Source organism: Mchenga conophoros, linkage group LG17 (genome assembly GCF_057382185.1).
Source record: "Mchenga conophoros isolate Kocher_MC1m ecotype Shallow Benthic linkage group LG17, M_conophoros_male_GT1.1, whole genome shotgun sequence".
NCBI lineage: Eukaryota > Metazoa > Chordata > Actinopteri > Cichliformes > Cichlidae > Mchenga > Mchenga conophoros.
The window spans coordinates 30,740,609-30,757,219 of record NC_140542.1 but is presented as its reverse complement, the minus strand read 5'-3'; the positions used below and the strand labels follow the sequence as shown (position 1 = coordinate 30,757,219).

The 16,611-nt window shown below is 41.4% G+C and overlaps 1 protein-coding gene across 11 annotated transcripts in view; it reads left to right on the top strand.

Annotated features, from left to right (window-relative positions):
* Positions 1 to 16,611, top strand: part of wnk1b (WNK lysine deficient protein kinase 1b) — a 97,115-nt gene that overhangs the window by 62,824 nt on the left and 17,680 nt on the right. For 6 of the 11 annotated variants that reach the window (XM_085252858.1, XM_085252859.1, XM_085252856.1 and 3 more), the window contains exons 12-23: positions 1,509 to 1,811; positions 3,564 to 4,991; positions 7,278 to 7,367; positions 8,144 to 8,218; positions 11,394 to 11,657; positions 13,161 to 13,231; positions 13,414 to 13,564; positions 13,743 to 13,859; positions 14,563 to 14,685; positions 14,830 to 14,881; positions 15,089 to 15,223; positions 15,626 to 16,502. In XM_085252858.1, the coding sequence (XP_085108984.1) occupies positions 1,509 to 1,811; positions 3,564 to 4,991; positions 7,278 to 7,367; positions 8,144 to 8,218; positions 11,394 to 11,657; positions 13,161 to 13,231; positions 13,414 to 13,564; positions 13,743 to 13,859; positions 14,563 to 14,685; positions 14,830 to 14,881; positions 15,089 to 15,223; positions 15,626 to 16,502 (3,686 nt within the window). Of the gene's footprint in view, positions 1 to 1,508; positions 1,812 to 3,563; positions 4,992 to 7,277; positions 7,368 to 8,143; positions 8,219 to 9,002; positions 9,081 to 11,393; positions 11,658 to 13,160; positions 13,232 to 13,413; positions 13,565 to 13,742; positions 13,860 to 14,562; positions 14,686 to 14,829; positions 14,882 to 15,088; positions 15,224 to 15,625; positions 16,503 to 16,611 lie in introns of all 11 variants that reach the window. The other 5 variants (XM_085252863.1, XM_085252861.1, XM_085252864.1 and 2 more) reach the window with 5 other exon arrangements.

The window sequence follows — 16,611 nt, the reverse complement described above, 5'->3', positions numbered from 1 at the left end:
ACACGTGACAGTCATGCCACATCGGTGACGGTTAGAATGTTCTCGATGCTCACGGATGTGATTAAACATGACTCGTCAGTTTGCAGTGAGCGCTGCTTCATGTGTTGGAGTGGGAGTGAGTTGGAATGAATTTTGCGGTGTTTCGAAATGGTGTGGGGAATTTCAGCCGCCTGTATTTATAAAAATAAAAGATGGTAACTTTATTACACTTCAGGAAGATAAATAACACAAGGCACTGATTTGACTTATTCTTCACTGAGGCATGCAGCCTTCAACATTTAACCCATTATGGCAGTTATAATATTTCAGCCACTTTAATCCATCAGTAAGGTCAAACATAGTCAGACGTATTATGTCTGTACTACCAGCGTAGTACCATATGTCATCATCTGTACCTTGGATGTCGGTGAGTACTCTCTTTATTCCAAAAAAAGCATCTCTCATTATCAGACAGTTACCACCTTTCTTCTCTGTCTTTAAACCCTGCTTTCCTGTCCTTGTGTCTCTATATATTTTTTCCTTTACAGTTATAAATTTCATTTTTGCGGTCATTCTGTTATTTCTTTCTGTTTGGTGTATTTCATTTGTTTTATTCATTCATAGTCGGGCACATCTGTTTGGACACACGTCAAACAGGAACATGTTGAGATCACTCGCAGGTCATTATTTATTTACAATGCATTAGATATTTTTTCTCAAGGACCTGACATAGTTTTATGCGCTTTCTCTTAGTGGCCAAGATTTAGATCTAGGTTGACTTATTTATATCTGGAGCGTATGAATCACATTTCTTGTTAAAAGTAGTGGTAATGGAGAGGTGAACGTTTTAATTTTAATTTTCGCCATTACACGCGATGACTTCTGGTTTCTATGCCCTCATCTGACTTCTAAATTACCAGCATCCACACAGACTGAGACTGCTGTTGTTCACCTAGATGTACACCGATTGACTATATAACTAAATAATGTCCTTTCAAGGCTTTCTTTGAACTGCAACTGAATTACTCAGGAAGCTTATTTTCTCATCAAAGCCAATTTTTGGAGGTGGTGAAATAGACAGACTGGCTTGTTTCTAACATCAAATGAGGTCCTAATGAGTTATTTTGAAAAATCATTCTTTGTTCTATTTGAAGTCTGACATATTTTTTTCTGTTTCTTTAATTTACAGTTTATTTTTGTGTCTTTGTGATATTTGTGAAACTGGACACTTTTAACGGTATGATAGATGACTTGCAAATGATTAGCTCCATTGAGAAACCTGTTGTTTATAAATCTGAAACATTTTCGCTCACAAAATAACTGTAATTGTTTTGTTGGGGTTTTTTTCGATGATGTAAAAACTGTAAAACTGTGGCTTTTATTTATGGTATGATTTGGTTTTTATTTTAAGTTTCGCTATAACTGCTGTGATCTGTGTTTAAGTACCTTTTCTCCTGCTTTTTTTTTCTTTTTGTGTTTGTTTTTCATGTTGGTCACTCCCTCTTCCATCAACCCTCCCTGGCCTGCAGCCTGTGTCGCACCACCGTCGATGTCGTAGCATGTCTGTTTGCGTTCCCCCTTCCTCCTACTCCTTTTCTCACGTTCCTCCGCCCCTGGTTGTTCCTCCAAAACAGCCCGCCACACCTCCAGACCTGTCCTCCTCGTCCCCTTACACCACTGCCTCATCATGCACACCTCTCACATCAGAGAGGGACACATTCACTAGGTGCCTCTCCAAGGCCCTGGAGACAGTCCTGCCCCTTCACTCTGCCTCGTCTCAGCCCAGGGCCAGGCAGCGGCGGGCCAGCCTACCTGCCCTGTTCTCAACCCCTGTAGGTTCTAAAGAGATAATTGGGCCATAGTGGTGGAACCAAAGAGGACGAGAGAGAAAAAGATGATGGACATGGGCCACATTGAGTCTGAAATGAAAGATTTATAAAAATGCAAAATTGCATTATTGAAAAGTTCCAAGTGATGCTGCATATGGAAACACAATATGACACCATGTACATATTACTAACTGATGCAGTTTGTTTCAGTGCTGATTATTTTTCTTGGTTACGATTTGAACATTTTTCTGGTTTAAGCAACCAGGATAAGGTCCTTTGTTGATCTTAAGAAATGTACATTTGCACTATTAAATATAGAAAATATAAAAGCTCATTGCTTCAGAGAAATTCAGTAAAAGTTAAAATGGTGAGTTAGAAGAACAACAGCTGGCATAAAGGATACTTTACATGAACTAGATGTAGTATGCTTAGATTAGCGCTACTTAAGTTCTCAAACTTCCTGTAAGGGTTAGTGTAGCAAGCCTGTTACACAAAAATACGTGTATTACGTGCTCACTTTTTTTTTCCATTTAGATTTTCAGACTCTTTTGTGAGTCTTTGATTCTAGACATACGTCTCTATAAAACTCTCTCGGCCTCCACTGGCCACCGCATAGTCCTATTAAATACGCAGTGATTGCACTTTACTTTAACCCTGCTCTGTAGTCAAATGCTCTAATAAAATGTGCATCCTGAATCAGGAAAACTGGTTACTTTACAGCAATTTGGTATAAAAACAATGCAGGATGTTCCCATAACATGCAGAGACAGCGAAGATGTGACGTAGGTCAGCGGTCCCCAACCTTTTTTCCGCCACGGACTGGTTCAATGTCAGACAATATTTTCACAGACCGGCCTTTAAGGTGTCACGGATAAATACAACAAAATTAAATGATACGACCAAGACAAAAACTGTGGTATTTTGTAAATGTAATAATAAACGCATATTCGCCGTGTAATTTTGTAACTTTATTAGCAGCGTCCTCCTTAAATGCACCAACAGCATTGAGAGTTGGCGCATTTCAGGAGGAGATTTTCCTCTCTGCCCCTGAATGCTCTCTGGTCACAATGGTAACGCGTAAACATTTCTTTCAAAATAAGACGCACAACTACAACACGGGAAAAGACCTAGGGAAACAGAGTTAACAATAAAAGCCCTGAAAACCATAAATTTCACACCCGAGCCTCAGCTCTCGCGGCCCGAGGCTTGGGGACCGCTGACGTAGGTGATGGTTGAAGAATCTGTGAGAAGATATTTGCACTTTCTGGAAAGTGTTGCAGTCTACCTTTCCTTGCAAGCGGCAGCTGGCTGCTTAAAAGGTCAACATTTTGCAGAGATATGTTTGAAATAAAACACAATTTTCCTGATTGCAGATGCATTAGGATAATGTCAACCTTTGAGACAACCTTTCCTCTCTTTGCATTTTATAACTCACTTTCTCTCCACCTGTGATGGTGTATATCTGTCCTTTTCTGTCTTGTCTTGTGTCTTTGTGCTGTAGCTGTGTGTGATTTCATCTGTCTATTGTAACCAGTTTCCCATCTCTTCATTACCAGTTTGGTTCACTTTGTTAAACAGCTTTTAACCACATAATTTTCCTTTAAGTGTAGAAGGTGACTACCCCCATCCCCCTTTTTATTTTGGGGTGTTCTTTGAAATTATGCTCTTTTTCTCCATTTCATTGGGCCTTTACTGTGGTTCTGTGTCATTCTCTCTGAGTGTCATTCTTAAATCCATTGTATCTCACTGTCACAGCAGCATTCAATGCCACACCCTTTCAGCGGAGGACCAAGCACAGGAGGGGGAGCAGGAGGGAACGTCCCTCTTCCAACTCTCCCAGACCCCCCGACTATTTTCTTCCCCTCTATCCCTGAGCGTCCCATTTCCTTCTCACCTCCTCCTACTGGGCCTCCAAAGGCCTACAACACTCAGAGACGCAAGAGCACTTCCATTCTCGAGGCGCATACCCGACACTTTCAGCCTGCTTACCCTCGTTACGGGAGCAGCCTCCACCCTTTTTCTGGCATGGAGGGTGTTGAGGCTCCTTCTCTCTTCATGGTTAATCCTGGTTTTGCAGCAGCTGCTCAAAGACTTGGTGTTGGGGAACCCCTCCATCTCCCAGGACAATCTGATCCAAGTTTTTATGGGTTCAAAGACATGAGAGCAGAGCACGAGGAAGCAGTGAGGAGACTCAATCTAAATCAAGCAGCCTTATTGGACCATTATGAAGCAATGGCATATGGAGGCTACCCAATGACTGCACACCAGCTTTTCCATCAGCAGAGGCAGGCAGCAGCTGCAGCTGCTGGTTTGGGTTTTGATCCTGGTCCTCCATCTCAAGCAGGGTTCTTACATCCTCATATCCTGCAAAGAATGAGTGCACACAGTCCAATACCGCCACCCTTACCCCCCATGAGTGCATCCACGGTTGGCTCTATGTCTTCTTCATCATCCGAGGGATGCTATGCTCCACAGCATGCTTCCTCATCCTCCTTTCCTATTTCTGCACCTCCAGTAATGGCCGACGCCCCGCCACCTACCGGAAGTGTTTTTGAGTTTCATTTAGCTGCAGCCGCTGCAGCTGCAGCCGCTGCTGGAGATCCAAGCCTCCTGGCATCCAGACTTTACCGGGCCAGACGGAGTTCTATGGACCTCCCTCTAGAGGACAGCCCTGGGACGGGATCCAGTGGCTCCGGCACATATAGTCGTCTGCAGCCAGTGACAGAAGAGCTGTACTCTTACGTGAGTCCGGAGCTCCCTTTACCTCCGGGAAGTCTCCTCCTTCACCACGCAGGTTTGACTGTAAAAGACAGAAGTCCCGATCCTTCCAGCGACTCTCTGACCTCCTCTGATGCAGGAGAGTTCCAGTCACCACCTCCGCCACCTCTTCCTCCTTCCTTCGAGTCCTCAGCTGCTCAGTCCATCCCTCGCTCGTCCTCCACTGCGCCTTACGATTCACCAGGGGGAGTTCTTCACGCAGATCCCCAGGGGCATCCGCCTTCAGTGCAGAACTTTCTGCCCACCACACCATCGTCCGAGCTCCCGCTTGGGGGGTCGTCATCAAATCAGCTGGAGTCTCTGATCCAGAGCTCCTGGGCCCGGCACGGGGGAATGGTGCCAGCTCAACCTGATATGACATACCACGAGTCACTGCTGGCCATGCAGGCCGCTAACCCCCCTCTGGTACAATGTTTAGAACTAGAAACCACACCTAGACCTCTGGGTCAGTTACTAGTTTAGATTTTGAAATTTATACCAAAATTTTACATAGAATGTTTTGATTGATGGTTAAACTGTAATTCCTAAATTATGGTATTTTCTGCTTTTGATTATAAATTATTAACAGCTCACAGATTGGCAGTTTTTTTTTATATATTATCCTTCTAACAGTCTTGTTCTTGGACCCCGTAGCCAGTAAATAATTGGAACAATGTTGTGCAATCTAGCAAAAGAAATTGAATTTTATTGGTAATCTGACCCAGAGTCTGTTACACCAATCCCTGTTGTTTTTTTTCCTCCATATTTTATTTATGGTATTTTTTTTTCTCTTTATGTCATCATGTAGTCTTTGTGATTTAATCCCCCCTTTTCTGTCGTGCAAGCACCACAGAGAGTCTGCCTTCGTAGTTTCTTCATTCTTCAACAGCATTAAAGGAAAAGGGGTGATTCTTTCAAATATTTTGGTTAAAAACATGAAACCAGAACCATTTAATTTTAAGTTTAACATTCGAGGCATTATTTTTAGTAAATGGATAATTACGTTGAAAGTAAGACTCTTTGGGACACTCTGTGGTGTAAAAGCTTTATGAGCCGAGTCTAAGCTCCCTTCTTCTCTGTGTTTATGTTGTGAATTTTTGGTGTTATCAGTAAGTAATATTTTGTCTGTATGTTCATATATGAAAGTATATGAGAAATGTGTGTTTGTGCTGGTATACTGTGTCTACAGTATACTTGAATTTTAGCCCATACAAATCCAAAGTCAGTTTGATCTGGAGTTTAAAGGTTAATGGTTAAGATGAATAATCTAGATGTACATTTTAAAAAAGGCATCTTTAAGACGTCGACGTGCGCACATTTGATATCATTTTATGACATTTAACGCAATGTCTGAATTCACATAAAGCTGTAAGACTTTGCTGATTTGTATGCTTAAACACACAGAAACATACAACAAAACTAAAGGAGGCTTAGACAAAATAGCAATGTAACCATGCAGAGAGACGTTCATCTGTGTGTTTCACAATTTGTGTTGTAAATGCTAAAGAGCTTGGCTTCGAGCCAGTTCTTTAATTTAACATATTATGTTATCATTTCCTGCCCACAATGAAAATCAACTTCCTACACAGGGTTCAAAGGTCACAGCTGAAATTCTTTAAACCCTTAGAACGCTGACATTCTTGTTTACTTTCTTTCCTTTATTCATTTTCCTTTTCATCGTCCATCAGTAGCTCTTTTTTTCCATCTCATTTATATTAAGTTCTTGATCTTTTTAGCAACGTTATTTACTAAATATTGCGTATGTGCAACCTCTTATGTGTTTGTGTTACTCCCTGTAATGTTAGAGAAAGCTAGGTAGTCGTACGTCTGGTGCAACGTACCGTACTTGCGTAAGCTTTCCCCATATTTTCTCAGGATGAGCTTCACGACAAGTATACAGTTGCTTCCGGCCTTCTAAGGGTTCAGTCATCAGTGGATTGGTTGTAGTCATCTCTGTGCTACTGTAGAGTATTTGAAGAATTCGTTAAGTGAACACAGGAGCCTGTCAGGGTGATGACCATCATGAAATTCAAAGGATTGAAAATCAAATATACAATTGAAATGATAAGTTGACTCAAAAGAAAGCCTGCATCATTTCAAGTGAATCAGACTTTCTGTCAGAGTCAGAGGTAGGGCCATGAACAGGACATGTGGTGTTAGGATGAAATCTGAAAAAGCAGCAAGTGTTTTAAAACATCTTAGTTAATTCATAGAGAGTATTCCAATTTTTACTCTGTGCTCTGTTGGCTATATAACACCTTTTTATCATCACTGTTAATGACTTAGGTCCTGACCTGCATGTTAAATAAATCCTACTTACACCCTGCCTAACCCCAGTGCCGTGCCCATACTGTTGTACATGCTATACTACAAGCTGCGTATATGCATACATTAGATATCAGTGTGCATATATCTGTCGTCGGATTAGAGTATACGTGTCTGTTTGCATGTGTGCATACACAAGAGGAAGATCTAGATTAAAAATGATTGCTAGAGAAGAGCAGAACTGCCTTGTGTTTGTACTCATGCATACTGTTGGATCCAAAAGCTACAAACATGTTCTAATTGTCTTTTTCTCTCTTTTACTCTCTCTTGTCCATAATCTCTCTCAATTTCTCTCCTCCATCCTCCATTGTTTTGTCCTACGACGTTGCATCTGGTCCTGTCTTTCCATTTTTCTGTCTTTCTTTCTCTAAATCTGACTCTTAACAGCAGACTCAGGTGTCCTCCCCTCAGCCAACTTCAGGACCTGCTTTGGTCCCTGCCAGCACACAGCCACCACTTTCTGGGACTGCCCAACAGGTAGGCATTGGTTTTTAGCATTATTTTCAAGTCTCGGTGTTTTGGCCACCTACATATTAGTTATTGGGAGTTAGATTTGAACAGAAAGGTGGAAATTTATCACCTCAAGCTTTATTTGGAGCGGCAACCTGCAAAACTCTCAGGGCCTCAGTTAAGAGGCCCAGTTTAGTGAGGTCAGTTAGAGGAGGTGAAGCCTTGCTCACAGCTCTTTGTGTTGGCTCAAATGTAGCTCAAAGTGGACTACTCCCAACTACAGGAGTAATTTCAATGTGTTAATCAGTACGCTGTGGGGTCCAAAGAACTGAACTTTGATTGAGCAATAAATTATAGTCAATTATTTCATTTATATTATGACCCTTTATAATTTGGTCACATTTACATTTTTATTGTAACACTTATTTTGTCAGAATGCAGCCATATTATCTTTTGGCAGTTTGCTAAATTAACCATTTTGTTCGGTGTCAAACACATAAAGAGTATCTTTGTTTATGTAAATATCTACAGCAGGGGAGTCCAACTCCAGTCCTCGAGATCTACTGTCCTGCAGATTTTAGATGCATCCCTACTCCAACACAGCTGAATCAAATTGGATTACCTCTTCAGCATGCCATCAAGTTTGGCAAAGGCCTGGTAACAAGCCATTGATTTGATTCAGGTGTGTCGAGACACGGATGCATCTAGAAGCTGCAGGACAGTAGCTCTCGAGGACTGGAGTTGGACACCCCTGATCTACACTGTTTTCTCTCACCCACGTTTCTCTGTTTGTCCCTCTCCAGGTTGCCTCATCTAGCCAGAGTAGCACATCACTTCAAAGCCCCACACACACACCTCTGCCACAGTCACCTGCACAGGTACAGTTATAGTTGTATTTGTTAAATATATATCTATATGTGTTTTTAGCTAGGACTCTTTCTTTTCAAAGAGATTCTATTCTAGATTGAGTATTTAAATATACATTCATTTATATATTAACACTGTGTAACCTAACCCAATCCACTAAAGCAGCATTTCCATAAATGTAAATTTTAAGTTTTTATTTTTGTTGACATTTCTAGAAAGTTGATAGTTTAACTTTTTAACAGTAAAGTGATTGTGGGTTATTATGGCATACTGGATTGGCTTAGATTGAAGTGTTCCTAATTGTACATGTGGGTGGTGATAGGTCTTTTTAAAGGTGCCTGATGGCTCGTATATCTGCATTTATCTTTAGTTATTTACACACTTATGCATATAATGCAACTGCTCGCCCACATTTTAAATTCTAATCTGAAACAAATCTGCTAAACGCAATTCATTCACAATTCACACAATTCATAACAGTGTCTGTTATTTCACCTCAGGGCTAGAGTAAAAGTTGCCATTAGTATTTCCTCACTTCTGTACCCGAATACCCAGAGACAAATGCACATACGCATCTGTGGATATGTAGTTAGGCATTCCACCTGCTGTTTCTCAGTTATTTTGTCTTGTTGCATGTTCTGCTTTCTTCACTTTTCTTCTGTTTTTCTTTCCATTTTCTGGCTTGCTCGTGGGCATGCTGCCTGTGTTTACCACCGGGTTTGTTTTTACGTGTTTTTACGTATCCACTTGTATATCATTGTGTTTGTGTGGTACGCCGTGTGGTTGCGTGTTTAGTTTTGTGACTTAAGTCCATCTCCCAGTTTAGAGCACCTTTATCTTCTGTACCAAGTTGCTCAGCTAGCTCTGTCTCAGGTATCGTCGTAATTGACACTGTAGTTTGTTGTACTGTAAGTGGCTGTGCCTGTTTGTCTCTGTCCTCACGTGAAACTGTGATGTATTAACTGAATCCTTTGAACAGAACATAGACCTTTTGAGTAGAGCTGTGTATTCTCCTGACAGTGCATCTTTGTTTACCCCACATGCTCTCACTGACCACCTTAGTAAAAGCATGGACAACAAACACATGAGCACGGAAATGGAGATGGGCAGTATTTCCAGTAATAGTCCAGTATTTACTTTGGTATTAAGGCTAAGTCAATATTTTGTTGGAAAAAGAGTGGTTTTTTTTTTCTTCTCTGTACTCCACTGCAGTGCGTTTTAAGTAAAGCAGTCGACACGTGATTGAAGTGCAGACTTTTAGCTTTGATTTAAGGGGTTTAACAACAATTTTGCATTAACTGTTTAGGAATTTTAGCTATTTTTATACACAAGCCCTGATTTTCAGATGCTCAAAAGTAATTGGACAAACGGACATAATTTTAAATATTAGAATTGATTGTCTTTGAAGTCGATGACCTTAACACTAGAGCCCATGGGCATCGTTTTAGTACAAGTTATATTGAGTTCATCTGTCCGAAGATTTTCTTTTCCACAACTGTGAAGACTCTTTGAGATGTTTTCTGCCAAAGTCCTCATCAGGCCTTCTTGTTCTTGAGGTGAAATCAGTGGTTTGCACCTGTCTGAAGCCTTTGTGTTTCCATTCATGAAGCAACCACCTGATTGTAGACCTGATACGTCCGGCACTTTGAGAGTGTTTTTTTTTTTAAGGATCATAAACTCTGTCATCATGCACCTTCAGGCCTTTTGGTGTTGCTGAGGTCATCAGTGCATTTATTTTTTTACAGAATGCACAGGGTGGTAAAGTTTTGTCTCTCTGAAAGGTTTATTTGAGCTTTTGAGCCTCTACTAGTCTTTATTTCTTCCTTCATTTACACTGACATCTTTTTGGGATGCTGTATCCACTCCAGATATTATGTCTCCTTTATTTATCATGATAATGAAACAGGTCTCTCCTGGCCATGAAACTGTTTGTCAGTCCATCGTCTGGTTATTTTTAGCCTCTGGACATCAGGGACGGTGTATAAAGTGGTTATAATTACTACACAACTAATACAGTATTTAACCCCTTGGATAAAGCAGAAAGTCTGCACTTGAATTACATTTCGATTATTTGATTTTAACTGTGGATCTGTGCAAAACTACAAAAATTGATTCACTATCTAACAAATTATATATTAAAGAATTATAAAGAGTAACACGTCACGTCCGATTTAAAGACAAAATATGGAATTTAAATTTCATTGCACGGATATTTTAGTCTTTTAGTTTTACAGTAATGATTTCATGACTTCCATTTTTTTTATTTTTAAACCTTTTAGTATAATTTTCATTGTTTCAAACAGTGAGATTGGCCACTTAAACACACCATTAACCAACTTGATTGATATTTTTTTGTATATAAAAATGAATGTAGTATCTTTGCCTTGCTGTAAACGATTAAAAATGTGTTTTTCTAAACGTGTAGATTGAATCTTTGAGTAAAAGACAGCCGATGATTCAAATATTAAGCAATATTTTCGGTTTTGTTTCTTTAGCTGTTAAGTTTTCTTTTCACCATTTCTGCAAACATGCAGTTTTATTGTTACTGTATGTATTTCTTTTATAACACACGACACCAAGCAGTAGGTCATAATATTTATTCAGGACGTTGGATCTTGAAGACTAAAAATAGAAAGCTGTTTTCGTTTACAGTGTTTCCATATCTTGACTCTTGAAGGTTTTTAGCCTTCTTTTCCCATTTGTGATGTGGTGTTGAGAGTGTTGCCCATCTACATTGTAAAGCCGTATTGCACGTTGTCTGTAGGGTTTGCTCTGTTGTTGCATGGTCTTCCAGTGGTGTGTGTATCACCCAGCTGTTCTGTCACACAGTGTGTGTTGTTTGGTTTCAGAGCTTGGTATGTCCTTACTAACAGGCTTGATGTACGGTCCTGTTGTCTTGCTTGGTTAAGTTTTTGTTAAGGGTGTGAAACATGTCAGTAATGTGTTGGAACTGTGGATGACTCGCTCCTTTGACGTCTTTATTTTAACATGATTTATCATGGAGACCAGTAAAGACCCAGATTCAGTCTGTCCATGCTTGTCATGTCTGATCCCTGGCTGGGTTTTTCTACTTCCTTATCCCCTCATGACTTTGCTCCCGTCCTTTTCTCATCTCCTCTTCCTTATCTTCTTCTTTCTCTTTTCTCCTTTCTTTTCTCTTTCCCTCTGTTCCTCCTTCCTTCTCAGCCTGGTGTAACTCCACCTACCTCTACCGTTCCTTTGGTGACCCTTCCTTCTCCGTTGCTGTCTATTGCCGTCACAAAGCCAAGCGCGGCCATGGCTCCCCCTCCCTCTCCTCTGCCAGTCCCTGTTGGGGTGGTGCCTACTATTGTTTCCCCTCCTCCTCCTACTCCCGTACCCACATCTGTGCCTCAGGCTTTGGCCACGGTGGTGCCAATCATCAGTGTAGTCAGCGCCCCGCCTGATACCCCCATGGAAGCCCCCCCTCAGGTACTGGTTATAGATGGTCGAACCCACCAAAAGTGAATGAAATGAGAATTTTCCCAAATTTAAAAAATCTTGGAACTCATGCATGAAGTTTTTTTTTTGTTTTTTTTTTTTTTTTAACCACCATCACACTTTCTACTGATAAGACCTCACAAAGATGTTACGAAGTTCTTGTTTTTTAATCTGAAATGCACATCCTGGAGTATTGTTATATGATAATTCTGTTTGTTAAAGTTTTGCGAGTAAGAAATGGAAATGCACAGCTACAGTTTTGTGTTGTTTTAATTGCCTTTTGTGGGTTTAAGTGTAACAATATACAGTCAGTTAATAATTGCTGGAAAAACTTACGCGTCTTGTTGGTGGAGTGAGTTAAAAAAATAGAAAAAACATGTTGAACCTGCAAAACCAAATTTTTTGATTAGTTTAAAAATAAATATAATGTCCTGTGGAACTGATCAGTAACTCTTCTTGGTTCATATTGGTTCGGTTCATTGAGGCGTTTGTTTATGCACAGCTTTCTTAAAGTCCTGCCACAGCATCTCAGTCAGGCTGGGGTCTGGACTTTGAATGGGTCATTGCTGCAGCTTGATTCTTTCTCAGCCACTCAGAATTGCTGATTTGCTGTGACATCATTGTCTTGTTGCATGATACAACTTTGGCCGAGCTTTAGGTGTGGGACAGATGGCCTCAGATTTGACTTTAGCAACTTTGGTACACAAAGGAGTTCATGGTGTGCAAAATCGTCACGTCTCCACTGCCGTGCTTGACAGTTGATATGCTGTGTTTGCTTTTCTCTATACGTGGTGCTGTGAATTACGGTCAAACATCACTACTTTGCTCTTGGCTGTCCATGAACATTGCTCCACACGTCTTGTGGTTTGTTCAGATGTGGCTTTGAAAACCTAAGCTGTGCTGCCATGTTCTTTTTAAAGAGAAGAGACTGTGTACTCCATACTCGGTCACTTTCTAGTTGTACTGTCATGAACTTTAGAATTTAACATGCTAACTGAGGCCCGTAGAGTCTGAGATGTGGGTTGGGTAATTCGCAGTTTCTCTGAGCGTTGCACCGGCTGTTCTTGGGGGTGGGAGGGTGGAGGTAGTGGGACACCTGAATGCTCCAGATGAACACTGGCTGATGATCAGTTCATCAAGTCCATTTGATTAGCAGCACCTGGCTGCTACTTAACCTCATCATTTCTTTGAAAGGTGTAAGTGTGGACTTGGTTTTTCACAAGTTTGAATAAAGTTCTAATTTAAAGGATACAGTTTATTCCATCCTTGTTCCATATTCTGTTTTTGACATTCTCAGGATTTACTTGAACTTCTGAAAATTACTTTTCTTATAATCTAGCTAGCATTTGCTTCTGTTTTTACACCCGCATTAATTGTTATAACTTCCTGCTATTTTTCCTTCCCTTCAGTGTTCCTGATGTTTGTGGTGACACCACACCCGTGTGTGTCATGCGTAGTTTCATGCATGTATCTGTGTGTATGTGTGTGTTTCAGCCTGCCTCACAATCTTCAGAGTTACCTCAGTCCCAGCTACAGCCGCCTCAAGTTCTCTCATTCATAGAGAGGTAATACTTGCACGTACACACACACACACACACACACACACACACAAACACACACAGTTACTCTTCCCTGAAATCAAGGCAATTTCTCTGAATGACATTTTAGCTTTGTGACATCTTTCTCTCACTCAGTGCTCTTTTTAGGTCTTTCTCTCTTACTGTGTTTTGCTTATGTTGTACCTCAGTGGCCATTCTGAGACTTCAGGTTTGAGCGACGGCAACGAGGGAGGAGGAGGTCGTCATGAAGGGCGCTCGGCCAAGCGACACCAGAGACGTTCTGTGCGAAGTCGATCACACCATGAGAAGACGACCAAGGCGAAACTCAATGTTCTCAATGTAATAGCGCACACCTGATAAGTCCTGTGAGGTCAAAATTAAAAACAGGCCCTGTTTTCTACTGCACCAAGTATCCATTTAATGGTTGTTAGAAATGTGTCACTTACAGTAAAGTTATTTATTTCCATTCATTATCTTTTCTTTCTGTGTATGTATTTCTTGATGTGCTTGCATGTAGATCTCCAACCTTGGAGACAGGGTAGCAGAGTGTCAGCTGGAGACCCACAACAGGAAGATGGTGACCTTTAGGTTTGACTTGGATGGAGACAACCCTGAGGAAATTGCCCAGATCATGGTGCACACAATATCACACAACGACTCACATCCACTGTTTTTGATTCATTTCCACTTGCTCCAAATTATAGTTGTTCTAAAATTCTGTATATGAATTGAGTTCTGAAGGATTTCGTATAGTCTAAGTTCTGTTAACCAATTACTTTTGAGCAGACTGCATACATGTAAACAGCCCACGTGGAGAGCAAGTTTGTCATTAGCTTTTTAAATTAAATAAATTTAATTCTGACGTTGCAATCTAATTAAAAATGACTATAGTACTTTGTATGACCCGTCAGTGGAATTGCATGTTTCAACAGCACACAGTTACCAGAGTGGATATTAAACAATATTTCCTCACAGCTGACCAGTTACTACTTTGAATATGAGCGAATGTTGGCTCGTCAGCTTCAGCCATCCAACCTTCACGTTATACTGTCTGTAAATCCCTATTAATAGCTCTGTATTAAGGCTGGATTGTTTTTACGTGCCGGCGCGCCTGCTATCTGCTCTGCGTCATCCAAAACCACTGAAGTACATGCTCTAGTCCTTGCACTTTCATGGAGAGTTCTCATCAGACTCTCACACAAGGCAAAACTACTCGTATGTTACCTCACACTCATGTAGGAAGAAGGCTTATATAAAGAAATATTGCTGTTTGTGACTGATTATATTGCAAATTCATAAGCGTGTGACTTAGCGTGACCTTTTCAACGTGCATGCAGGTCGAGAGTGAGTTTATCCTGGAGAGCGAGAGAGAGTCATTTATTGAACAGGTCAGAGAGGTGATAGAGAACGCTGATGAGAAGGGTCTGGAAAGAGATGCCAACAGCCAGACAAAGAAAACAGTGAGTCTTTATTTTATTCACTGCTGCTGCTATTGAATTTTTATAGCCTGTCTATGGTGTGTCTAAACTTACTGGTCATCTCTACCTTTGCCTCTAACAGACCAACTGTCATTGTTTAATGCATGCTCTCTTGTCGATCTGCAGATGGCAGGTGACACGCAACAACAGAATCCTGCAATATCTGCCCCCATGCAAGGTAAAATAAAAAAAAAAAGACGAAAGAAAAAGCCTTAAAATAAAATAAATCCGAGACCAGGTTTATTGAGCGGCAAGGACCTTCAGATCTTCTGAATGGAAATCAATAAATACACTTTTGTAAACACCTTTTTTTTTAGCCTGAAAACCTGCAACAGAACATGTCATAACATATCCAGGCCGTGTCTCACTCTTCTGCCTTTTTTAGGCATCCCACCCAGTCCATCTGCACAAGTGGTCCACTCGGCAGGTCGGAGATTTATCGTCAGCCTTGTACCCGAGGCGAGGCTGAAGGAACAAATGCTTCCCACCTCTCCTTCTCTTGCACCTCATGTTGAGACGGGTAAGGATTGTGTGCATTTGCGTGCATTACCTGTAGAGATCGTGTGTTGCCTGAGTGGCCTTAATTGTCATTCTATCACATGAATTCACATGAAGTTGAATAAAAGAAACAGAAACATTCTAACTGTATTTTCTGACAGTGCTGATCTAATTTGCCCAAAATTGCCCAAATTTGTTGATTTTAGATATGTTTTTAACATGATTCTTAATTGATAAGGTGTAATATAGCTTACTATGTATGTGGTACACTGGCTGAAATTTCAAATTTAATGGCTCTGCACACTATGTAGGGTGTTCTAAATAATTTGGTTACAGTGACCTATAAATCGGTGTAATCTGGGTGGAGCTAGGAATTACATATAATCATGTGGTGGCTTAAAATAGTTTCCTTTTTCTCTTCCAGTTTCTCCACCTCCATCACAGACTCCAGGTCAAGGTTTGGGCTTGTCCCATTCTACAGGAGCAGTCAGCTTACACCAAGCATTCTCTGAACTCCGACAGAACCAAAATCAGCTTGATTCAGGGCCCAACACTGCCCCACCCTCCATCCACTCCACCCATCCTCCACTTCTGGAGCCTGCAGCAGCTTCTGTCCCTTCACAGAGTAGCACACTCACTCCCACTGTGGATGCCGCTGCTGGGCATGTCCCTTCTAATTTAAACACAACACAGGATGCCTCTCTTCCTCCTCTTTCTGTATCCTCGACCCCTTCCGCCATCCATCTCAGTCCTCCCTGTTCCTCTTCTCCTCCCCCTACAACAGTGAATCAAAGCATCCTTCAATCACAGGTACTTCCACAGCCAGTAACTCAGGCTGTCTCACAACCCCAGACACAGGTACAAGCACAGCCTCAGCCCCAGGCTTTCAGCCACCCTCAGTCCCAGACAGTTTCTTCTGTCAGTGCTGCTTCAGTACCTTCCACTTTACCAACAGTGGTTCCCCCTCAAATGCTTACCTCCCCTCCTCTAGCCCACACTATTCCTTTTGTGTCCTCCCCGCCCTCTTCATCTCTTATAGCCAGTGAAGTCTCCTCTGATCATTCATCAGTCTTGCCAACTCCTTCCCTGACCTCCTCAGTCATCCCCACCACTGCCATCCTAGGTCCCCAGCTCGCGCCCTCTGTTGTCTCCCTCCCTGCTCCTACTCCCTCATCGTCCGCTGGAGGACTTCTGCCGGTGACCACAAATGTCCCCACAGTCCAACCAACTTTGGTGCACTCTCAGCCTCAGACAGCAGCCCTGGCTGGGCAGACGCATGCCCACAGTGACTGCGAGCCCAGGTGAGAGGTGGTCACTGTGTATTTATTTCTATTTTATTTCTATCCATATATACACACACACACACATACATGGTCAATTTTAGACTATATTTTGTGTGGAAAAGTTCTT